The 25,813-nt window shown below is 36.6% G+C and overlaps 1 protein-coding gene across 7 annotated transcripts in view; it reads right to left on the bottom strand.

Annotated features, from left to right (window-relative positions):
• Nucleotides 1-25: 25 nt before the first annotated feature.
• CADPS2 (calcium dependent secretion activator 2) overlaps nt 26-25,813 on the bottom strand; it is a gene marked incomplete at both ends in the record, with an annotated part of 338,118 nt that continues 312,330 nt past the window's right edge. For all 7 annotated transcript variants that reach the window (XM_080622719.1, XM_080622717.1, XM_080622722.1 and 4 more), the window contains 3 exons: nt 26-196; nt 3,613-3,717; nt 21,769-21,876. In XM_080622719.1, the coding sequence (XP_080478845.1) occupies nt 26-196; nt 3,613-3,717; nt 21,769-21,876 (384 nt within the window). The remainder of the gene's footprint in view (nt 197-3,612; nt 3,718-21,768; nt 21,877-25,813) is intronic.

Genomic DNA, 25,813 nt, shown 5'->3' with positions numbered 1-25,813 from the left:
ACTCCAAATGCTTGGTGAAATAATATCATCCTTCCTCCTCATCACTGTCTTTCATAGTAATGCCTTGAAGTCCTCCTCCATCAGTGACTGAGACCGTGGCCTCCTCTACGGTCAGGCGGCTGTGAACAGTATCATAGGTTTTACTGTTCAGCGTTCCCTCCAGCACACCTTGCAACCTGAAGTCTCGATAGGTTTTCTGTGGCAAAAATAAAACACCCTGAATGGATTTGAACAAGTCTGAGCAGTCCACTGTCCACTTGGACATTCTAGTATGCCAGCAGGACAGCTTCATTCCTCCTGCGGTTGGGGACCTATCATCTATGGTCTGCTAAAGATTTGCTGTCTTAGTTTCTGGGCTGAGATTTGTATAAGCTCTAGAGAGTCTACAAGCTACAGTTTGAAGTTCACTCCTTCAAGAGACTGTGTTTTGTACTATATTTCTGTAACTGTATGTTGATTTCTCAGTAACTTCCATTTGTCTCATTCATTCAACAAGAAATCAACAAAGAATTTTCTAACTGCATATTGAAATGTGAATTTGGCTACAGGTAGTTCTGTCATTTCACAGAAATGTAAATGCCTGACTCTTTCCCCATAAAATAATTTTGTCTACATTTGTCTTCACATATATATAGCAAATGTGGAAAATAAAATATTTTCGATTTTGATCTATATTCTGTATAATGCAAACATTTCTCACGTGACTTCTTCAGTCAGTTGATCTACATTCCAAGTCATCTACATTTTGACTTGCTCTACATCTTTTTTTTTTTTTTTTTCCACTTGAGAAAGTTTTGTTTCCCTGGTATCCAGCCTTCCTATGAACCCGCAGATAGGACTTTCTTCTTTGACCTTCTATCAAGTAAGAATTCTGAGTGGAGTTGTTTTATTCACTGATGTTCAAGACAGCACATAGAAAATCATCTACTTTATATTCTTTAAGTTGTAATGCATTTGAAATAATCTTTCCTGAAGTTAGCCTAAAAGGCTTAAGAAGGACAAGCTGGTGTAGCTGATTTCTTACTTTGTGTATGCTGCTACTGTGAGTTCCCAATGCTTATGGAAGAGAATATGGGAAAAAGAAAATGAAAGATAATTAAGGGCCATCAGGCCCATTCACCTGCCAGCAGAGACCAAGCATAAGCCTTAGAGAAAGAAAAAAAGAGCTGGTCTTGTTTCACTCCATACTTCAGAGAACTGCAAAAGATACCTCTCAAAATGAGTAATGTTCAGCTGGGAGAATTTTCTCTGCCACTATCTATGATGATTATTTAAACCTTGTCTGTATCACTGCAACCAAGATTTATTTGACTTTTATAGGTCAACTTCGGAGTCAACGGATGCAGCTTATGTTTGCTCACACACTCCTGTAAGTATCCTGCCTCATCTTTTTCAAGTGTCACCATTGCATTCCCTTTTTGTAACACTGTGCATTCAATTTGCTTTTATGCTGTTAATGGATCCGACAGCAATTTCTTTCAGTTTTACACTGTATTCCTCTCATTCTCAGACCAGTGCTCTGGGGTTGTCATTGCTCTTCTCTTGACATACTTCTGCAGGATAGTAATGTTCACTTCCAAACTTATTTTTTCATTTCTACCTGTTTCCTTTTGGTCTTTGACCACTTTTCATTCACATCCATCTGCATGTGTGTCAGGCATCTAATGATACTTTCATGCCATCGTAAGGTTTTAATGGGAAAAATGCTACTGCTTCTGGTCATTCTTAATAATGCCATTACCTTTGCTGCATCCAAACATAAAAGAATAATCTATTTCTTACTTATCCCGTGTCCCTTAGAAATGACTTCCTACTTCTTTTTTGACATATTTTCAGGAGATGACAGGGGCAGCACAGCCTCCTAGTTTTTCCAAAAGCTCTACAAAACTTCACTCTAGAGTCTGGAGGAACTGTGCCTCCCCACTTGCTTTTTCCCAGCTGGGCTCCAGCAATGAAAGCTCCTTGTGATATTTACTTGAGCCATTGTTTCTTATTTTCCTGTTCCTGTTTTATCAGTTCTGTCTTCTTCACACATCAAAACACAAGTGGGAAAGGTTTTCTGTCTTCCCGTACATTGATCAGAACCTCTATGATTGACATTATCTTCTTCAATTCTCTGTGTTCACAGAAGGTGCTATGGAATAACACATCTGAAATTTATGTGCAAAGCAAAAGAGGTGCACAGGCACAGAAAGACTGCTGCCATAACTAGCGTGTTCCCATCACCCCTGGGAGCCTACTTGTTTTGACCAAGGCTATTCAGTGCGCAGAGGGGAGACTGGTTGACAGAGCTGTTCATTCACCCGGAGTTCAGTTTTGTAAGAGCCTCTTTTACTCGCCTAGGTGATATTTAACTGGTACAATTTAGCCTGCCCATTCTTAGATCTCACTAGGCACAGGGTTCAGATCCTGTAACACCTTTTCTCACCATCCCCACGTGATGATAACTACCTTCACTTGAGAAGAGCTTTCAACATTTCACAAAAGCCATCCAGTTCAGCTACAAACAGCAAACTCCTTTTGCCATTTTGGCACATGATGAAGAGCCAGATCCTGTTCTCTGTTCCCAGAGAGATCAGTTAAGGTCAAAAGTATCAAAGCTAAGCTTGGATGGTTCAAGAAGCCATGATGCCATTGTTATTATGACTGTTTTCTTGCATCTCTCTCTTTTATCCCTTTTAGCTAGTGAATCCCGAAAGTTGCAGTTGCAATTCTGGTGTCCATGAGTTAAAATGCTTCTGACTTTACAGTCTTGCATGAACTTCATGAGAAAATATTTTGAACAAATCAAGGTCATGACTGACAACAGGTGCTTCTTAGTCCACATTAATGCAGATAACAAGAATGTTCAGAGTTAAACAAGACGGAATTAAAAGGAAAAAAATCTGAAATGGCTTTCTGTCTCTTACCTAAGGGTATTAACTAAGATCTGAAAGGGAGTTAGGAGGAAACTTTATTTTACTGTAGGTAACCCATAATTGCCTATTACAAGGTATTTTACACTTTGCTTGGAAGCACTTGACATTGGCCAGTGTAAATGACTGAGGACTGGACTGGAGGGACTGGTATTTCTATTGATACTCATCCCAGAGTATGAAAAATTAGAAGATGTTATCTAATATAATGAATATCATTTTCCAATTAAACTAGTAATCATGTGGATAAAAGAGAAAACAGTTTTTTTTCAGGGGAGAGGGAAAAATGGACAGAACACTATCGGGATTATTAAGGTAAAACAGCAACAAAAAAATCAGTACTATGACAAACACTAATTTATTAGGAATACCATGCAGAATTGCTAAACGGCTAGCAGCAATCTGTTAAAATGCGTTGGAACAACCTTAATTGTCACTGAGTTCAGAATGGATAACAATTACAACTCTATGTGTAATTAACATCAAAGGTTTTAATAGTTTGGTTTTCTTCTGAAATTTGCTACAATTGTGGGAAAAAATAAAACCAAACCAAACAATGTCAACTTAAAACTATGTAAGTTCACAACTTTAGTCCACATTTTTTTTTATTTTTAGGGTGATCTATAATTATCCACATGAATACTTTATCACTTTTCTCTCCTTACTCTGCAGTCTAACCAAAACACATTTTATTTACCTTCACTATCTTGATGAGAGTCTTCAGCTGGTAGATGTGAAGCTGAACGTCTAATCTGTCAGCCAACCACATGCAAATGACTTTCATGGAGTTGCTGTACCATTGCTGAAAAGAAGGATAAAAAAAACCCCAAAATGCCACCAAACAACCCTGCAGTATTCATTTAACAGATTTGGTAATGAGAGGTAATGAAACACTTTGAAATGATCACAGATCAGCACTTGAAGTCAACAACGATATAATTTCCTGTTCAGAGAATTGCATGGGTCAGTAGAAAATCAAATAACTTGACCTAGACTGTTCTTTACATGAATTAGCAACTGCCATTTTATCTTTCAGTTACAACATTTTCAAGCAAAATAGCATTACACACTTTGCTATCTGTCAGGAAGAACAGATATTAAATACACAATTCCATGAGAGAATTGACAGCTAAAGCAGCAAGGGAAAAAACAGGTAGGGTATCCTGGGAGAGAATTTACAATACTTAGATTTTCTAATCCAAACAGGCAAACAGCATCAAACAGAGAATACGGAATCTGTCTTGCTTTCTTCTTTATTAAGTGAAATGTCAGAAATCCATGGAAGCTGTATTTACATATGATCAAAACACCACTCCACCCCTCCCAAGATAACCACATTAAGGTTTTATGTTAATTACTAATTATAATTATAGTCTACCTTATTTCCTTTTTATGTCTTAGGCATGGGTATGTTTTCATTCAAAGCGTCACAAACGGACAGGGTAAGAATGAGCTCTCTGCTGCTGGTGTCTACATTACTGCAAAAGAATGTTCAGATCCAAATAGCTACTATAATAGTTCTTTCACAGTAACCGGATTAAAAGAGATTTTACTAAACATAGTTGTAGCAGTTTTTCTTCCCCTCCTGTAGAATACCAACCAGATGCCATTTAGTCAAACTGTAAAAAGGAAGGGATTTTTTTATTAATTTTAGCAGTGAGAGATTAAAAGAGTTTGTGTCACAGCTCTGTTTTAGTCTCTTTCCCCACAGGGAGAGGCTTAAATTCTTTTCTAATGTAATTTCCTGTGTCTTTACAAAATACACAGATATGCAAACAGAGGAAACCGTGTGCATATTTTAAAATGCAGCATGTGGGCATGGTATACATCATGAAATAATTCAAAAGAAGGACCTAACGTATCTCATTAGCCACCTCTACATTAACAAATAAAATATTATATTGAAAAAATGAAGACAAGTTACTGGCTACTGGATGTAACAAAAGACAGAAATAAAATTCTTTCATCAAAATGTAGGCTCTTTGGAAAAGACTTGAAAGACAGACAGTAAAAATATGTAAGCAATATATATTCGTTCCTTACAGGAAACAGTATCATCTCATTGTAACTACCAGTTTTAAGGTAAGTTTGAAAAAGAATTTTCATATAATAATGGCTTTAATTTATTTTGTTTAATGTGTTAAAATGTATTTTAATTATGAATCATTGGAAATAAATTGCTTTCACATTTCTTAATTTCCCCTAATAATATACTGTTTTACAGAAGTGACCAAACACATCATGCAATATGCAGGTAACTGTACATTTAATAAAAGTAGTTTGATTTATGCAACAAAAGGTGGGACTGATTTGGTATCCATAAAATACTGGGTTTTTTTAATCAATGAATAACATTCTCATACTATTCACATTATTTCACCCCAAACATGCATGCTGGTTTTGATTTCCTTTCTAAGTACCTGTAAAATATTTTAATGTGACAGAGTTGTTACTAAGTGGCAGCTGTAAACTATATGACAGGTGTTGTAGGTATACAGATGTCTAGAAAATAAAATGCAGTTGAGCTTATTCACTCAGAGAACTTCACTGTTCTCATAAACATAAAAATACATACGCCAAGCATTCTACCCAGAATACCTATTGTTATTTGCAATAAGATGAGCCCAATCATTCTATTATCACTCAGACTCTACAGTTGTTAAACTTTTAATAAAATCATGGTAGAGAGAATGATTTTAGTAGTGGAGTTTTCTCAAAACTGATATCCTTCTATATAAAAAAAAAAAAAATCTAATAACACATCCACAATGTATTTGGTTTGTATCAAGCAGAAAGGGCTCAAACTTGCTCACACAAACAAACTACAGACAGGATTGAGAATCCTGTGACAGGTTTCCCCATGTAACACCACTGAATGGTGCCAGATCACTAAGAATTGTCCCAGCCCCAATTTTCTGGCAAAACATGTATTTTAAAGCCTAGTCAGATAACTTAATTAGTGCAGTAAAAATTGAGACTCTTCATACATATCTGTGATATGCTTACACTCACTGGATACAAAGCTAAGAAATTGGAGGGAATTACTTTTCCTACTCAAATCTGTGAATGAAAACAATATGTTTTCCTGACTAGTTCTGATACGTTAAACTTTCAGTTGAAATGTTTGATTTGGTAACTGTGAAATTATACTATGGCACTTGCTTCTCTGTCAACATACCTTATACAGAAAGCATACAACTGCTGTTTTAGAAAAAAGATGTATTCTTATTTTGGATTGTCAGATTATTTTAATAAAAATCACATCCAGTATATTTTTAGAGTCCTCCTATAGGAGGTACTTGTGGATAGGATTCCTGCCTTCTGCCCACCAGTTTTTTGAGCATTTAAGTATAGGCTGAAGCTTCACGAACATAAACCTGCTGGACTTCATAAAAAGAAAAGTAAGTATTTCCCTATTGCTTGTTTTGGAGCTTGCTGAAGTGCACAGCACTGCAAATGCCTCTCAGAGGTGGAATCCAAGGCCACACATTTTGACAACCATGAGCATATTACAGAGGCAGGGTTACATCTACTTTGACTTACGGGAATCTATAGCAAACTCAAAAACTTCATCAATTAGATAATGGTTGTGAGATTACATAGATTTTAAGTAATAGTAATAATAAAAAAAATCCTTGTAACTAGTTTTAAGAAAAAGTAATTTTCCCGCTAGTAACAATAGCACTGAAAGGACAACGTGACTCTTGCAGATGTCAGTTATATGGTATTAGTGCCGTATTTTTTGCTATCGCCTATCCAAGAATAAAGGAGTAAATGTTTATTATATATCCTTTTCACATCAGCACATAACAGCAGCCAACCACTTTAACAAAAATACGTTTGCCTCCCTTTCCCTCCTCCTTCTTATTCATAGCTCATCTGACTCCTGTAAGGGCATGCATTACTCACTTCATTTTCCTGAGATACCTCTTTTAAAGTAAAAAATAAGAAAAAAGGAAAGGCTAGGGTTGACTCTGTGAGACCCCTGTATTTATTCACACTTATTGTGCATGACTGTAGACTGGTAAATCATATTAGCAGCCCATCTCCCCATCAAGCTGCTACTTGCTTTCCAGCCCTGGGAAGGTTCAACAAATCAACAGGAGCACGGAAAACAGAACATCAGTCTAATCTAGTGTTTAAGGTGAAGTTTTCAAACCCAATCTAAGAAGATCTTTAGAGCAAGCAACCAGCTGAAGGGCTCAGAAGGTGGTATTGACAATGAAAGAGTGTTGAAATATTGAGAAGCGCAGCACTTGTGCATTTTTAATAACAAGAGGGTCAACAAGGACACGGCTCCCTCAGTGCCCATAGTTGCCACACCAGGGCTATAAACGCTCTCAGTTCATCAGCTTTCTTAAACAGTTCATCAGCTTTCTTAAACACCCTAAACCCCCTCAGTGGACCTTTAGTCTTAAATTAACAAACCAAAGCAATGAAAGAAGGTGCAGCTTGAATGGCCAGCATTGATCCCCAACGGGGCTCAGCGCGGCTACAGGCACTGAAAAACTCTCTCCATTGTCGGGAGGAATTGACAAACCTCCTCGCCTAAATAGTCCAGCTAAGGCGGGCTGGAGGCACGCAGCTATAAAGGGCTCCCCTCGCCCCGCTCCCAGCGCTCACAATGCGCCAGGCATGAGCTCTTTGTCAGGTCCAGACTCTGCAATTTTCTAACAAGGATTAAAGTTGTTTCTCGGCAGGGCCAGTGAAAAGCGATTTAGCAACATACCGTGCTTTCTTCAGGCAAGTTAAAGAGAAGTAGTTAAGGAATTTCATTATTCTGTTGACTGGTGGAAATACAAAACAAATATATTAAATATTCACCATCTTTCTGGGTGCCTGAGCTATAACATTTGCAGAACGGTTCAATTAAATATAACACTCTTTGGCTGAAAGCAAGCACTTCAGATTTATTTTAGAAGTTTTACAAAAAGGTGCAGCTGTTTGCCACCTGGAAGGAGGCTCAATACATACTAATACACAATGCTTTAGTCCTTCTAGGGCTGGTATCTTTAACGCCTGAAACACAAGACCCCGTCGAGTTTCTATATCTTGCCTGCTCTTGATAAATGGGCACTGTCAAAATGCTTTTTCTGCTGGATATGGCACCTTTTCTATGAACCGTGTTTTATCTGCCTACAGAAGCCTTTATTGCATTATTGATTAGGAATTGAGTCGCTCAGACAACAATGGGAAGTTTTTGCTTCCTCCAGCCCTACTTTTCCTACCAGGAACAATAACAAAAAGTATTCTTCTCACTGAGGAGATTGTGCATCAAAGGCAGCATAAGCTAAAATGCATAAGAAATGCTACAAGCATGTTAAATATTAAGAGCTAAAATGCCTAGTTTTTATTATTGTTTCAAGATTTTGATAGCAGGCACTATTAGTGTGCCAAGGAAGTTTGAGACCATTTAAAAAGCATGCTAAATGATGAAAGAATAAATAAGTTATTCCTTAAAAATGCAAAAGTTAGAAAAAAATTTCCTGATTTAAGTTTTATAATTTATTTCCCTCTTTGTAAAATGTGAATAATCCTGCTGACTTGCTTTGTTGAATGTGGTTGATAATGAGGGAAACAAGTGTTATTTGTAGCATCTTTGAAATCACTCTGAGGTTTACAAGTTATAGCTGTATTTTGAAGTTCAGGTATAGACATCACCCAATTAAAGGAGGATTTTTACCTGAACAGTGATGAGTTCATAACCTCTTCTGAAGGCTGGAAAGCCTTGGTCACTTTTAAAAAAACCCAAACAAACCTGGGGAAGGATTTCTCAACCTGTGGGCCACCATGGCACATCAGAAGGTTATGTACACATAGGAACACCAACACAAGAAATCAAGTCAGCAGAAGCAATTAACATTCAAGATATCTTCATAATTTTTTTAGAAATAAAAAATATTTATTTGCAAATTAAAAGCAAAAAATTTGCATAAGAAGTTTATGTTTTCCTCTCAGGTTTAGGTAGCGTTTTGATTAAACCTGAGAAATCTTTGAAGGCAACTGTAAGCAGACATAAACAGAAAATTTAACGTATCAACATGTGGAAATTTTATTTGTATTCTGCTCTTGGCCCATCAGTTATGATTCCTGACATGGGCAATTTATGAATTTATGGTTAAAAATATCAATTTATTCTAATGGAGGGAGAACTGAACTTGTTGACTAGTGACATATTGCCCTCCCACCACTCTCTCATGTATTTTCACTCCCCTGAGAGGAATAAACTATCTCCTCAGTGACTTTTCTTTTCTAGATTGCACTGGTCATAGACGTGCACCAGTGTGTGAGACAACTCCAGTCACATTTCCAATGAGAATAACTGTGTGAGTGACCAGCAAAAGGAAGGAAAGGGAAAGGAAGGGAAACCTGAGAGAAGAAAAAGCAATCATGCAACATCTTTTCCATCCCACTATCAATCAGTCCCACGTGGCTTCACAGTGACAGCCACTGCCCTTCTGCAACATATTATCCAACCCCACAAGGATGTGTTTTCTCATTATACATAGCCTCACAGTGCCACAACATAAAATGTTGAGCTAGGTTTGACTCTGAGCACCCAAGTTCACAGTGCCATCCCTGAAAAAAGTGTCTCACCAAAATACAGAATTTTGCCCTCATGGAAAGTCCATGCAAAGACAATTATTTTTTTTTTTTTGTATGTGTGAACATTATTTTTCTGAATCAAAAGAGAATTTTATGGTATTGAGATGTGCTTCTATAGGAGAGCGAGTAAGATACAGTTGGCAGAAATGGTCAGTTAGCTGGCCTCTGACTGTAGAAATAGAACTTGTGCCATCTCCACATACAATAAAATTTTCAAGTACACTTGTAGCTACTCTTGCAGCTACCTTAATGCTTCTGGCTGTTCAGTTTTTGGCAAGATAGATAGCAATCTTTCTGTTTAGGACAGCTGAGAAGTTTGCATTATTTCTCTCCCTGAAACATGAAAAAATTCTTTGCTATTGATTCAAAGCACTGCTATGACTGGAGGAAAAAAAATATGTGGCATAAATTTCATAGCAAAATGAATACAGTGGAAACAGCTGACATTATGACTGTTCTGAGAGTTAGAATTGTATCTTCATTTTTATGGGCACTGATTGAGCACTACTTCACCTACACGTTCACTTCCTGCATATTTGCTGTGTCAGGACACATGACTTTAATTGTTATTTAAAATGTATAAAATACAATCAGTACAAATATCGAAACTGAAGGGTTATTTTAATGTAATGTAGCTTTCGTTCAATAATAGTATACATCTTTTAATATTCAGACATCAGACCTAGAAGGCTGGGGAGGGGGGAGGAGTCTTTCTTTTGCATTTTCTTAAATATTCAGAAAGTTCAAGGAGAATACTAGTAGTTTTAGGAGTCACCATGATGTCAATACATTTATTGCTTTTCTATTCCTTTTTACTTTCTTTTTTTTCCCTTAGAAATTTTTATTTCAGAAAAAGTGAAAGAAATGAAGATTAAACTAAGCATGAGTGGAAAATCCAAGGAGTTAGCCTTATTGCAACCGTGTTTAGCAGGCAGTACAAACAAATGAAGCCTCTTCTCTACACCAAAAAAAAGATGTTTAAAAGCTTTTGATCTGGAAACTGCAAATGATTAAATCAACATGAAGTGTCATATGAAAAAACTCTATTTATTTCCACTCCTCATTCCACTGCAGTTCCTTCCTCCAGTCACATTCAAAGACATGTCCAAAAGCCCCCCTGTTGCTGTATCTGCTGTAACACTCCTAAGCCCCATGTTTCTGCATGTGCTTCTACTGTGTAGAGCTCCTAACACACACCTCTTCCACCCCACCAGTGTCTTACACTCCCAATGTTCAGGATCGCTTATCAAGGCATCTTCCTGGAAACATTTCAGGCTTTTATTCAGCTTCCATGTTTTGCTTCCTCCTCTAGGCCTGAAATGCTAAGCCAAATTTTGAACTTTGGCTTGGAAATGTGCAAAAATGTTCACAGCCTAAATTTGTAATTTTGTAATTACATGTAACAGGAAAGGAGAAGTGAGAAAAACCTCACATACTACCACCTGCTTTAACACTCATACTTCTTCTGATAAAGGTATCAGGACCAAGATTTCTTTAGCTTGGTCATTTCAAATTATAAACTGTTTGGGTAGGAGCCATTTATTTACTTATTTATTATTTTTTTTTCTTCCTACCTAATTTTTTTGGGGTGTGTGTGTGATTGCAGCTGATGTATTAACTTGCCTCTTGCAGCCTTGCTTGGCCTAGGAAAGTTTTTTCCTTCCAGCAGGACTCTTTCTTTGGTTTCCTTCAGCCGTTTTTCATGCCATTACTCCAATGAACATCTCAGGGAGCTCAAAAAACATCCTGTTTTTCTGAAGAATGACTAATTGAAACAAACACTTTAGTCTCTAGTCAGTCTCTTCCCTTCTTATTTGAATGAAGGATTGTCATTCCCAAATCAAACAGGAGAGGAGCTCAAGAGAAAGAGGAACCCAAACCGTGACAGATAGACCTGGTTTAGCACGACTGATGATGACAAACAAGTGAATAGTTGTTGGATGGGATATTTTGGTGATACAAGGAAGCAAACTTAGGCAGGCTGATTTTCAGAAATCAGCAATGAGAAGAAAAGAGAGAAACAGGCTTATTTCAAAGCATATTAAGCATCTTTGGAACTCCTAAGCAAGAAGGATATCTGAAAGAGCAAATTACATGTAACATATGAAAAGCTTACCTTTTAGGAGGAAAGTAATTTTTTCATATTTTAGGCTTATAATCAGAAGCCAGCTAGTTGCTATGGAACTGCTGCCAATTTAAACATAAATATACACTTTCAACACAAAATATACAGTATTCATCTCTCCCTGTATTGTATATTGTTTGCTAAACAGCAATTTACAATATTTATGCTATTTTATAATGTTTGTGACCTTCATATTTTTCTGGCTTCTTCACATATGGTAGATGCACTGGGAACCTGGAATTCTGCAAAATCAGACATGCATAACTTCCTTCGGTATCTGCACATATGTAACGTTGCTGTTCTGATTTTAAACACTGGGTACTAACATAATGCCCTTGACTGTGAGAGACTAACAGTACAAACAGTACAAACTAACAGTTTTCCTACTCCACTCTGGATACGCAGTGCATCTGTGAACAGCATTTCAGTAGGTTATTCTGGTGCTAAAAGTCTCTGGAGCAAACACTGTCAGTCTTGCTACACTGGGTGTTGTGTTGCAATTTGGTTATATTGGCAAACATCCTCCAAGGCACAGAATGGGGAACATCCCTTGAGTGAGCTTGAAAATGAAAGCCAGCTTGGACTGTCAAAATAAACAAATGAACATAATGCAAAATGACCAAGTTGTTACTTGCTGTAACACTTGCTTCATGCTAACACGCTCTAGTTTTAAAACTCCTGTGCTTAGCTCCACAAATGCTGAACAGTCTTCCTAAGTGCATGTGTAATGTTAGTAGGATTAAAGGTTCGGGTTCACTCTGTAAGGTATGTGGCTGAGACACCTAGCTCTGCCTTTGCCTAGTCATCCAGGACCACCAAAAGTGAGGTGGACTGAAGTTGGGCCAAAGTCTGTGTTGCAGCTTTTACACTCACGTTAGTAATTTTGCCTGAGAGTTTTCTATTTAGACTCCCTGCTCCATGTGGAATGAGGTCAAGTACATATTTTAATTAGAGCATTTAAAACATCCTGGGTTTCTCTGGGTGAATTTTTACAGGCTCATTTCTTTCCACCTCAGCAATCTCGACTCATCATCTGTTTACTCTGTCTGTTATTGCAGTGGCTGGATGACAGGGCTGGATGCAGCTGTGAGGTTGATAGGGAGTTGCACAGTGGTGGAGCCACTCCTCTCCTACGCCGCATTGACTGGGCACCACACTGAGCAGTGCTAATGTGGAGCAGAGGTCCACCCTCCTGCCTCCCTTTTGCTTCTCTCCTCCTCTCATCTCTTTGGAGAAAGCGTCCTTGGATTGGGCAGGTGCCTGGTTTGCTCTTTCCATCTCTGACCCTATCGCCAATGAGCACTCTTTCAGCTATGCATATTTTACAGCTGCATTGCTTTTTTTTGGAGCCGAGTTTTCTATGCATCATTTGTACTGTTTTTCTTGCACATTGTAAACACTTTCAGTACAGTATAATATAAAGGATTATCAATGTAGTGTAAATTAAGAAAATATACCATGAAACACTTGAAATTATTTAAAGGAAATCATCTCTATATAGGTGAACACTTTTGCACATTTAAATCAGCACTAAAGCTTCAGTTCCCTGGGATCAAACAGGTTAAGGAGCTCTTTCCACTGATGAATCACTAACTTTGCCAGAGCACTCTGCATCATCCTCACCTGCTACTGTTTTGATTTACAACATGGTGACCTCTTTCTGTTACTTCAGACTTATTACACTAAAACTAGTTTATTATGCTTCCTGGCACTATTTTTCTTGTAATATGATCAACAATGCAGTTTTGTGTCTATCTATGAGCACGTAAGTTTTGCTTGATTTTCCTTTTTAAACTAAGCTTGACCCAAAGAAATACAAGTATAAATATCAAACCCGCAAGTAAGGTTTGAGAAGCCACAAGGTTCTCTTGCTGTTTATACGTGTGTGAATTACAGTACATCAAGAAATCAATATTCCCTAGATGGTGCTTGTGCCTGGCATTTCTTGGTGAACAAACATTAGGTAAGACAATATAAATGGTACAATCCTTATTGATTTCTCTTGACTGTGTAGAATGTGAAAGCTGCAGCCACAGTTAACACTTACTGACAGACATATAAAGTTTCAGTGCTATTTTATATTTTTATAGTTGCCCATGCTCAATTGATTCCATTAAGCTGCTAGACACATTTCAAGCCATCTAGATAAGAAAAAAAACCAAACCAAAAAACCCACAGCGCCTGGAATGAGATGTTGCTACTTTGTGCCTAGCAGGATAAAAAGGTTAAAGGACTAAATTGTGCCTGGATGTTGGAAGGAGTTCTCTTTTATTTGATAGAATTGTTATTGTTTTTAGTGAATGGATACTCTGAGTGATGGATAGATGCATTTAACTAAATTAAATAAATGAATGAACAGTATAGACCAGAAAGATCCATGGGGAAACTGTACTGGAAGCTCCCAGTGTTACAGCCCCTCCCCAAACAAACAAGCAAAACCCCCTGGTAGTTCCAACCTGACTATTGAAGTTCCCTCAGAAAAAAAATCAGATGGGCTTTAAAATCTTGAGTTTGGGATTTATTTTTTTTTTCCCCATTTTTTCCTCTTTTGACTCATGATGCACATTTTAAATTGCCTTTTTATAGCAATTTGTACATTCCTCCTCTTCTCCCCTCCCCCGGAAAAAAAAAGTGAGCTTCTCACAGAAGTCAAGGAAATTAGGGAATAGGAGAGCATAAGCAGATTCTGAGTATCAGGACATGAGATTTAGTGCCCTGAAAAATAATTCTCTATTTCTCTTTTAGACTCAAAAAGTTCTTTTAGTAAGATATCAGAATATGTCTTTAGTAGTTTCTTACTCTCCCACTGGGCAGGTTTAAATAATATGACTGAATTAGTGTCAAAAAGGTGTCAGACATCCATTCCATGAATACTAAATGAAGACTGGACGATGGGATACATAATGTCCTGAGAAAACCCTTTTTATATCTTTTTGGGCTGTTTGGTAGCTAATAAGATGGAAATTCACAAATCAAAAATGGCATAAAAAATGAAGAATGGGGAAATGTATCATATCAAAAACATAGAAGAAACTAGCCATTGTTTTATGGTTTCCTCTAGAGAAAACACTCACAGCTACAGTGTAAAACAGCTTACAAAGTGCTGAATATTCTGATTCTGAAGCAGCTAACTCTGAAGCACATGCTTTGCTTTAAGTGTGTTGTGGTCCTATTGATTTCAACAGTACTGAGCTTTGCTGGATTCACAGCAGCATAATCAGCACCCTCCAAGAGTGTGCACTCCTTTTCTCAGCATATTCCAGGGCAGAAAAAAAAAAATCAAAGCAAACTTATGTACTGTATGAAATCAGATGGAGGTTACATTTTACAGTTTTCAAATGAACTGTTATTTTTTTATAGAGATTTACATTTCCAAAAATGAGATGAGTCTACTTGAAAACATCAAGAATAATCCAGTGAACTTTGAAAAGACTTTGAACAATAAATCTGCAAGATGTTCCTTCCATCTTGCAGAAGATTTGTATATTTGGGCATGTTATATTTTTTAATTATTATATTACCAAATGTGTACTTTTTTTCAGTCTACATTTGGTAATACTGCCTACAGTTTTCTCTAAAGTTCTTTCTTTTACCCAAAAAGACATGACAAACTGTTTTAAAATTACAAGAATGTCTTTAGATCAAGAGAAAACTGCAGAGTGGTTCTCATATCAAGAGCTTTCTATTTTCCCTATAAAATATTAGGCATAATTAAAGGTGAGTGAAGACTTTGGTGAAAATCTAAAGAGCATCGGCAAATCTGAGCACTGCTCAGCTTTTCAATTGCTTTTCTACTTCTCAGTTCTTTTAAATGGTTTTCTATGGCAGGAACATTTTTCTTAATTAGTCACAGCTAATTAGTGTTCTGGCATAGACAAGTAATCAGAAATGTCAGAGCTGCAAGGCTACATCTCCCTAATCCTTTGATAATAATTTAGCCTCCTGGGAGGGCCTCAAGCTGTGGTAAGTAGTGGCTGACAATAAGGCAAAATTAGGTGGGCAGCAGACCATTAGGATAGAAAAATAAAAAGCACTACCAAATCCTGCTGAGCACCATCAGGCAACTAACTACACTGCCAGATGAGGTGCCTGTTTAAGCCTGTGTTGTTAATTAGCTGATTCTACCAGACCTGCCACATATGTCCAGGTGCATCATAAAAAGATGTGTGTATTTCTGGGTTTGCGCCAAAGGACAATTTTGCGCTGTGATCAAATTTCAAGAATCTGAGAAAGAAGGCCACATATTTCTTGAAGATTATTCTGAGTTATCAAAGAAATAAGAAGATCAACAAGCTACAATCCATTTTTGTTGAGTCTCTTTTTAAGTAATTAGGCACGGTCCTCTCATGTTTCTCAGAGGTTAATACAAACACAGCTTTTGATTCAAATGTGGCCTTTAACCAAGTAGACCTTTTGTCAAATCACACACTTGCAAATAATTACGTAACAATGAAAGTGAAGATTACTTATTAAAAATAATGTGACAGGAAGCAATTTGAGAATAAGGGAAAAAAAATCAAAATTGAAGTTTTCTAGAAAAACATTGTTGAATACTAAATACTACAGTAATGGTGCCTTTGAGGTAGACATGGACAGCACAAGGAGTTGGTACTACAGAAAACTCATCTAAGTAAGTGTTCTTTTTAGCTGTGTAACACCAGCTGAACATTAACTCACTTGCCAAGCAGAAGCATTTGCACATTTTTAACATGTATTTTGTAAAAGGTCAGAAAAGTCATAGAAATGATGCAACTGAATAAAGCATTTGCTAAAAATGTACTTGCAGATATGATGGCAAACAGAAATGAATCAGATGGATACTTTCTATCTCCATTTAAGCACAGAATGAAGTAGCTGATAGTAATCTTTGGAGAACAATTACTACCTCAAATAACCTCAAGTACATCATTGAACTTAAATTGTCCATCCTTGCCACATAATGGAAAATAATGGTTGTGATATGGGAACACTACTAGCATTTAATTAACATTCCAGACAAAACCCAAGCATTTTTCAGCAGAAAAAAAGCATCACATTATATCTGAACTTTTGAAATACAAAAGTAGCTACATCTGGAGTGTTTAAGCAAAGATGTTCTGTCTTTCTGCACTTCAGAGAAAGTTGTACGAGTTCCCTGCCGTTAACATTTCTTACACTGCTTGTTGAAATTGTTACCCTGCATGAGGCCAGAACCCCGAAGATGTTGTCAGATATGAGCAGTCCCTGTGAAGTCAACAGGACTACTCAGTCACACCACACTGGTTTAACACCCAGAAAAGATGGGTGATCAGGGCCAAAGTCAACATCTGCTAACAGGTGCCATCTTATACAAAATAACAAAGAGACCTGTCTGCCAATGCCAACCTTTCCAGGATGCGCACTCTGACAATATCACATGTTTATGGTACACTTGTGTAGAGGTTTCCCAGAAATTAAAGCCTAAAAAACTTGGAAAACCTTTAAGTTGTATCAGTGGCTAAACACTGATGTTTTAAAACTGTTCTCTCAAACCATTCTTCATTTCTCAAAGTAGCAATCAAATATTGCATAAAAATTTCATTGCATATATAGTCTTAATAAAACTGGAATCATACAACTGTTTATAAGTTTTTCACAAGAGACCCAACACAAATACAAACTATAAGATAATGTACTTAATGGCAAATAAACCAAGAAGAGTTTTGAAGGAAAAATGTTTGAAACCATTTTTTTCTCTGTTCAGACAATATCCACACTTCAAGTGCAATTAACAGGTACAAGAAAGTGAGAATCTACACAAAGTGGCACTTAGGAAATATACATTACTACAGAAAGTAAGTATTGCTTTGATGTTTTAAACAGTGCTTTATGCAAAATTAATTATCTTTTTTAAGCTGGTTTGTTAACAAAATCCAGTTTTGTTTTAAAGGAAACTGTTTTTAATCTATAAGTCTAATGTAATTTAAAATGCTCAGGAGTTCAAAGCTTATCAGTTGCATCTTAAAAATTCAGGTAAAAACACGCATCTAAGACTAATCAGTAATGATAAGTTGGCATGTCATGGACACAGCACTGCATTTATTAAGATTAATGGTAAAACTCCCATTGATTTTGATAGTGCAGAACCAGACCCTATGGAAATTTCATAGTTGGATGATTTTTACATTTGTTAATTCTGTGATCAGATACACAGTACTGTTCTTTGACAGGCTGCACAAATGTTTTTACATAGTCCATTGAGCAGATTACCTTTACAAATAAGAGGAACCTTAACAATAATTAGTAATGATGTAGATCTGTTCTGTATTTGTGTAACGCTACTCTCAATACTTCATTTTTCCCATTCACCAACTGCTATTTTTACAGCCTTTTCTGAAAGCATTTTTCAAACAGTGGCTCAAAGTATAACTTTGTTTCTAAAACATTTTACTAAGCATTATTTAAAAAAATTGAGTTCTTGGTTTAAATGATTAAACTTTAAAAAGTTTCCATGGGTGATACTTTTAATCAGCAAACACTGTAGTGCCTGTCTTTATGATTTAGTTGTTATACACCGAATCAACCTGAATCTCTGAAGCATTAATGGTGGAAAAGTTTGCTTTATTTGAGCTTATGAGAGAAACTTGACCTGGTGTAACTTCACTGTCTTAGTTTACCTCAGTGACATATGGGAATGGAAGGAATCACATGAATCATTCATTAAATTAAGCCTTCAAGAATTATTGCAGATCATTCACATGTCTGATGCATTACAAAAAACCTTCCTAGTGCTCTTTAAGATCTGTGGAAGACCATATCCCAGACAGCAACGGAAGACAAAAAGTCCTAAGTGTTCTGACAAACTGACCAACAAAAAACTCTTCATGACTCCAAATCTGGTGACTGATTTTGAAAACAAGATGGCACACTGACCTGGGAGAGACCAGTGCTACCATGAGCACCAAACCATACTGTTCTGCATGCTGTCTATACCTTGTCTGGAGGACATAAGAACGAAATGGATGCAGAAGCCAAGTTTTTCAGAGGAAAGAAAGGAAAAAAATAATTACCTGGGTTTTGATGCATAATCTGCAGATGTACTGGAGCATAGGATTTAAATAGTTTAAAGGCGGCACAGAAAATACAATCAGCCCAGTCTTCTTTCAAAGTCCTGCAGACTTGAGCCTCTCTCATATGCAAGGATTCATTATCACAAGCTTAAATTCCATTCTCCTGATTTTCACATTTTGTATAGCATGGCAGTGCGTTTCCAGGCTTATCAAGCACCACCATAAAACAATGCACAATTTTTTGTCTTCTCTCTAGCTTCAGACTTCTCAGGTAGGTAGAAATTTTTCCAGATTCTGGCCTTAACATACTGTGACCCACTGGAAGACATTTGTAATTGTTTCAATACTATTCCAAATTTAAATTATCTTCTTTGTTATGTATATTACTTCATATGATAGACATTCCATTCTCTTGGTCACTGTAATAGCTGTTAGTATATAGCAGCCCTGAATCAAGTAAGTGAAATCTGTGCATAAATAGTTTGTAGTTATACTTTTTTGGGATCTGAAATAGCATCTGGGGCTTGGTATTGTCTATATTTATAACTAACATCTTTAGCACATAGAATGGTCTGGGTTTTTTTTTTCTAATTCTGGATAAGGTGTTTCCCTGTCTGAAGCACAGACATGCACTTTTCCTATTCAGCTTGGCTGCTGATTTCTTATCTGATACAAATACAACATGTTTCTAAGGGGAAATCAACTGTGATCTGCAACTGTAGCCGAGTGACTTGAAGGATATTTACATAAAAATGTGAATGCATTTTATTATATTGAAATATAACTTGATATAATTGAATTTATAAACAGTACCTAGGTTTTGTTTTATCACTCACTTAAAAAACCCTTCCAAAAATCATGGGCAAAATCTTGCTCAATCATACTGTTTTAAAACTGAATTAATCTCAGGAAAATTGAGTTATCTTTCACTTTAAATTCCTGGACACTGTGAGCTTACATATTTGCATTCATCTGAATCTGTCCAATTGCTTATACCTCCTAGTGTGATGTGATGTAGAAATGTGATAGCACCATATATAAAGAAAAATAAAGATACAAATATATACCTGATACATGAAATACTTATCATGTACATCTTTTTTCTCTTCTTACAGCTACAAGCATTGGCCTTGACGGCACACAATGAGTATTACTGAGTAAAAGGCGACAGGAATGGTTTTGTGTTTCAAAGGCAAGCACTATGTCATGACTTGCATCTATACAGAAATATCTTCTTGTGCTGAATAGCTTGATTGCTGAAATGAAATTTGGAAGAGGTCCTTGATCCATGGTAACCCAATTGTATTGAGGCCCTATCCTTGGTTTAGTGCTAGCTGGCCTAACCCAAAATCACACCAGGAACCATGCTGATGACGTAATGGTATAAATGATCACTTGCTAGTTCTCAGGCTGTGCCCAGGCCCTGGCTAGTTTACTCCTATGGACATAGCTTAAGGCTTGGTCCAATCCCACTACATCAACAACAAAGTCAATGTGGTCTCTCCAGTGAGAGTTAGACTTGGCCTTAGGCACATAATTTTATTAACATTCAGAAAATTACAACATAAGCAAAAATAACCCCAAAGAAAAACAAAAAACAGGAACTTGAAAATGAAACATATGCTTGCAGATTCAGTGCAAAAGCAAACTGAAGCAGAAGTTGCTAATATGGTTTTAGTACTTTGCAAAGGTGCCAGCTGGATGGATGATAATTTTTCTACCCCTGCAGGGCATCAAAGCTTTTATAAAATCATTCTTTTCACACATATTAGCACTTAGCTTATTAAAACAGATGATACTTTTTTTTGTAAAGCTGCTTGGGAGTGTCTGGAAGTATAAAATCTGAGAGATAAGTCTTTTTTTGACCACCCAGCCTAACAAACAACAAACACTGACATGACATACGATGGCTGAGAGTCTATGTTATGGGACCTTCTGTGACTGCCACAACTGTAGTGTCACAGTAAAGGCTGTGAATTGCTGTTATGAAAACATTTGCTGTAACTTGCATAATTAAATGAAACTGCCAGCAAAGCTTTCTAAAATACTTAGGAGATGACACACAAATAAATACATTTCAAAGTCTGCATTACGTTCCAGAATTTGTTTTTCAAGAAATTGCATTGCACAGTGCCAGAGATGACTTCTTTCCCTGTTCAAATTTCTACATAATTATAAGTGACTGAGATCAGTACCACGTAAACTGATCCAAGCTTATAATAAAATAACTTTTCTTTTAGACATATTTTACACATGTAGTGATTTGAATTTATACAGAAAGTACAATTTCAGCTGCATAGAGCTTTTCCTTAACATAAATCAGAAAGGGACATACTAGACACAAATTAGTGGTCAGAACTTGAATGAGCAGAAATATGCCCAAGAGTGTTTCTAGTGGCATTACAGGAGAACCTTGTCTGAAGAAAATTTTGGTGGAGTAGGTGATCATTTCTATCAAAAAGAGAAGGAAGCAAGGCAAAGGAATGAGTGGCTGCAGAAGCCAGTATTGAAGCTGAGGGAAATTATTGCGAAGATCCAGGCTGGCTAGCAATGTGTGAGCCTCGAGGTTGAGGACGCAAAAAGTGAGATTAGAATTTTGGAAACAAGCTTGATAATTTAGATAAAACTTTAAGAAATTCTAAGTCTTAAACTAAAAACCCATAAAACAAAATTCTAAAAGTCATTCCATGAAAATACCAGTCAAACTCATAGGTGTACCTGGCATAACTGACCTCTTCCTGTATATAAGCAGGCAGTACAAGTTCTTTTTATGGGGAAATTAGGTCTGCAATGGAGTCCACAAATGTAAAATCAAAAGATGAATAAAATTGGACTACTCACAGTGGAAAAATGACTATTTCAAATAATAATCTTCTACCAACTTTATTTATGCCTTCTAGCACTTAGAAGTTTTATGTAGAAAATGTTTAAAGAAAGGCCACCCTTGACAGCTGAAGATGATAAATGAAAAGCAAAAGAAAAAAAAATCAACATGGAAGAACATCTGAAGGGTTTGTTGAATGTCATCAAAATGCAGCTTATCCCTTCTTATGTAGTAGTGATACCAGCAAGCTTTGCAAGGGTAGTTACTTACATCAAATAGCTTCTCTATGTACATTTCCTCATTGACCTTTTCTCGAAGTACATCCTGGTTTTGTCGAACAAACATAATGTAGGTGTCTGCTAGATCCATCCCTGGTTTCTGTGGAGACAAAAAGTAAGGGGAGAAAGTAGTGGGAAGGGAAAGAAATAGACCACTCAACAACTGAGAATAATAAGAAATATGTAAACATAATGAAAACTGAGATTATGTTAGAATGTTCACATATGCATAAACTCTATTTACGAAGTCTGAATCTGGGTTAGTTACAAAATTCAGGAGGGTTCACTAACAGTGAAGGTCTCATTGTTATAATTTATGGGTGATTTGAGTCACAAATCCACATTGCCATATGTAATGGCATGAAGTCTTGGCTCTGGTAACATCTAGGCGAACAGACATTTTCCCCATTTTTGTTAGTGAGATTCTCATAGCTACTCCGGCCTCAAGGTCCAGATCCTGCTATCACGTACAGAAAATGCTTAAAAAAGCATTCAGTTCCTTTTTCATTGCCTCAGATTTGTTGTGATTTGCTTCCAATGTACTGAGTTTTGTGTTTGAGGCTAGCTTCTACTAATTCTGCTTCAAACGAAGTTCAAGTATTTCCCTGAGACCAATGGTATAAAAAGGCTGTTATGAGAGACCTGTACCCCTATTTTTCTGAAACTGTTGCACTGGCTCAATCAGACCAATTGCTCCTAGGGAAGGAGCAAGAGCTGAAATGTTTCCCTTCTTGCACTGATCTCTGGTCTGTCTGCATAGCAGAGGAGGCATAATTTTCACAGCTTGCTCCCAAACATGGGACAGGCTAGGATATGTCGTGTATGTGATACTATGTCAGGCCAGCCAGAGTGGTGGCTCAAATGCTCTCTCCTCATCAGATGAGGCTCTGGACCTCTGCAGCCACACAATGTTCCACATCAAAGCCCCTAACAGCCTGCAGCATCCTGTTTCCTGGGAAGGTATACAGAGCTGGTCAGTAGCTCACTTCTCTCTAACAGGAACTATGAATGAACAAAAACTTTGTCAAGTCTTCTGTAAATGCCTTCTGTGTGAACAAGTTTGTAAAAGTATCACTTACTCCCAAATAATAGTTTTTAAAGTTCACGGCATGCAAGAGAAGGTCAAGTTTTATGCTACTTTACAGTAAGCCTTACCACAAAGCTATTTAGAAAGGATTTGGGTTTGGCTAAGATTGACCCTGTACAAAATAAGTAACAAACAGCTCTATGGAAGGAGGATGAAAGCAGCTACCGCCAGTCCCTGAATTCCCAGGCATAAGACATCTCTGTTTCTCAGAAGCTGTTATTGTCTGAAAACAGCACACATACAAAGCTGTAAAATAGTATATTTTAAAGGCCTGTATGCATAAATATGCTCATATAGTTAAAATATTTGCACATAATATTGTATAAAGGCTTCCCTCCTAGCCTGCAAGTTCATAACTCCAATTTTTTCTTATTCCTTATTATCTTTTGTGTAATATATTATAATGTATATGTAAAGGACTGAGCACAAGACGGAAGGAAAGGTACAATATGCCTGAACTAATACCTGTTCAGAAACAGCCATTACAGTAATAGGATGAGAGCATTCTCCCCTCAAAACTGCAGTAAGGGAAAACTCCTGGATCATGAGCTTCATCTCTTTTTCCCTGAATGAACCACAGACAATGAATAGGAATACAATCTAAAATAAGATTTTATTTTCATTTATACATGTACATCAACTGCAGTTTTGTTTCTTAAAATGTGGAATGGTGGCCTGTTTTAATGCTTCTAGCATCTTCAAAACTCACTGAAAAACTGAAATGCCTCCTGCACACTCCAGAGGCAACGAAAGGTCGTCTTAAGAACTTATCACATACATACATGCATACATGAAACTTTTAAGAGGAAAGCAGGGCCATTTACATTTATATCTCAGTTACACACCTTGGTTCTAAGTGTAGAAATAAAAATGTAAGATTACAATAATAAGACAGTTTTCTGTGGGAAAACTTGGTTTACAGAAATCATTATATTTCCTTCATAAAAATATGCCTTTATTAAAATGTGAGAGAAATGTTTTTATGTTAAACTAAATCACAAAGCGAAGGAGACTTAAAACAGAAAGCTCCATAGCTTACCTTAGTACATTCACTGGTGATGGTACAAAAAAAATTTAACCAGCATTGAAACCTTACATACTTTTTAAAACCTGATAGGCAGTTTATAGGAATTTGACTAGTTTTAACTTGGAGGGATAAAGGAATAATATTCTGAAATCTCCAGGGGTGGGCGAAGAAGATAATCTAATAAATGAAAGGCTGATTATAGTTCTTGGAGATACATATTCAAATGTATAAATGAATCTTCCACTGAACACTAAAACCTAATGGTTCTCCAATTCATGCGATTTTTTCTTTTACTAAGTTCAATAAAAAAAATGTTCATCTTGCAGACCTCCAAAGCTACGAAAATAATGTTTCCCATCAGTGCTAACTCTCCCCTTATCTTTGAGATGTTTACCTAGTCTTGAAGCTGTGACATATGGGAATTTCACACCTAGTGAATATATTTTCATGTAGCTTGTGGCACAGGAGTGTAATCATTAAAAGAATATACACTAGTAAGAGTAACTGCAACAGCTGGTGACATTTACCAATTAGAATTACAGTTCCTTAAAACACTTCATCTTTCTTTAATGTGTGCAGGATAATTATCTTTGAAATTGGTGGGGAAAAAAATTAATTTTCCCTTTAAACAGTGTCTGCCTACAGTGGAAATATGTCTGGTTAAGGAAGATCTTCAATACTCCAACAATATGACTCTGTTTTAAAACCTCACCAAAATCATTGCAAGATAACCATCTTTTCTCATGGCTGGCCAAGCACACATTAAACATTGAATGGAGCAACAGTATATCAAATACTTCATTATATCTCCATACTGCCTGCACTGATTTTAGTTTTTTCTCTAAACAAGTAAAAAATAAAAGAAAGCTATTACAAGCATCAAAACAGGCTCAGTGCTATATATTTAATGTTTTAACCTTATAATAGGGATTATGCTTAAGATGGGAACCTCTGAATACATGATCCTCTGTTGCCCCATTTTGGATACTTTCGAAAAAAACCCCAGGATAATGTAGAATAAAACCCCCAAATAACAAGTAAGTAATTGGATGCACCTCAAAGGACAAACAAACAAGCAAACAAAAAAACAACCCCCAAACAAACAGAAGCTGAAATATATTTAAAATAACTGTCACAAGAGGCATTTCATTACTAATATTGGACAGACTTAAGCAACTCGGGCTCCATGCTGTACATCTATACTCAATATAAAAAATTCTGCCCCTCTGAATCTCTGGCAGAACATCTGCTGAAGTTAATGGGAGAGAACTATTTTCATCTCTTTGGGAGAGGAATTTAACCTGGTATATTTAGCGTGATAATGTAAAAAACCAAAAAGGTATTCTGTCTCAAAATTTCTCCAAGAAAAAAAAATTGTTTATTTTAAATAATAAATAAAAAGCTATTGTAGGTTTGTTTTATTCAGAACAGCAGACAAGATGTTTTACCTATCTGAAAATGAAAGAGAACCAAACAAAGACATGAATGGAGAAACTGGAAATACAAAGACATCAAATAAAATACCAGGAAATGAAGAGTTGTAAATAGGGTTACTTTGTCACTGGTTACAGAAGTAACTGAATACACTGGCGAGTGAATGAGTTTAAACAAGGGTGTAGGCTTCAGCACATTCTTTTTTAGGGTTAATCACTAGTTAACCTGGCAAGATGAACATGCTGTTTGGGGAAAAAAAAATAAAATCCTTGTTAATTATATAGTGCAAGTGCTCTTACTTCCTGCTGCTGCACCTAATCCTACAGGTGCAGGTTGTCTCTTTTACTATTCACTGGTAGGTGGGTCCAGATCGACAGGCACTTTTCACAGCAATGAATTAAAATAAAGAAGAAACAGCTTAACTTTTTCCCTTTGAATAAGAAGACACTACCATAGTGTCTACTTAACAAGGAAGCAAATTTTAAAATA

The sequence above is a fragment of the Psittacula echo genome (assembly GCF_963264785.1).
Source record: "Psittacula echo genome assembly, chromosome: 1".
Taxonomy (NCBI): Eukaryota; Metazoa; Chordata; class Aves; order Psittaciformes; family Psittacidae; genus Psittacula; species Psittacula echo.
Note: the sequence above shows the minus strand (reverse complement) of the source record. Positions and strands in the feature narration are given on the sequence as shown.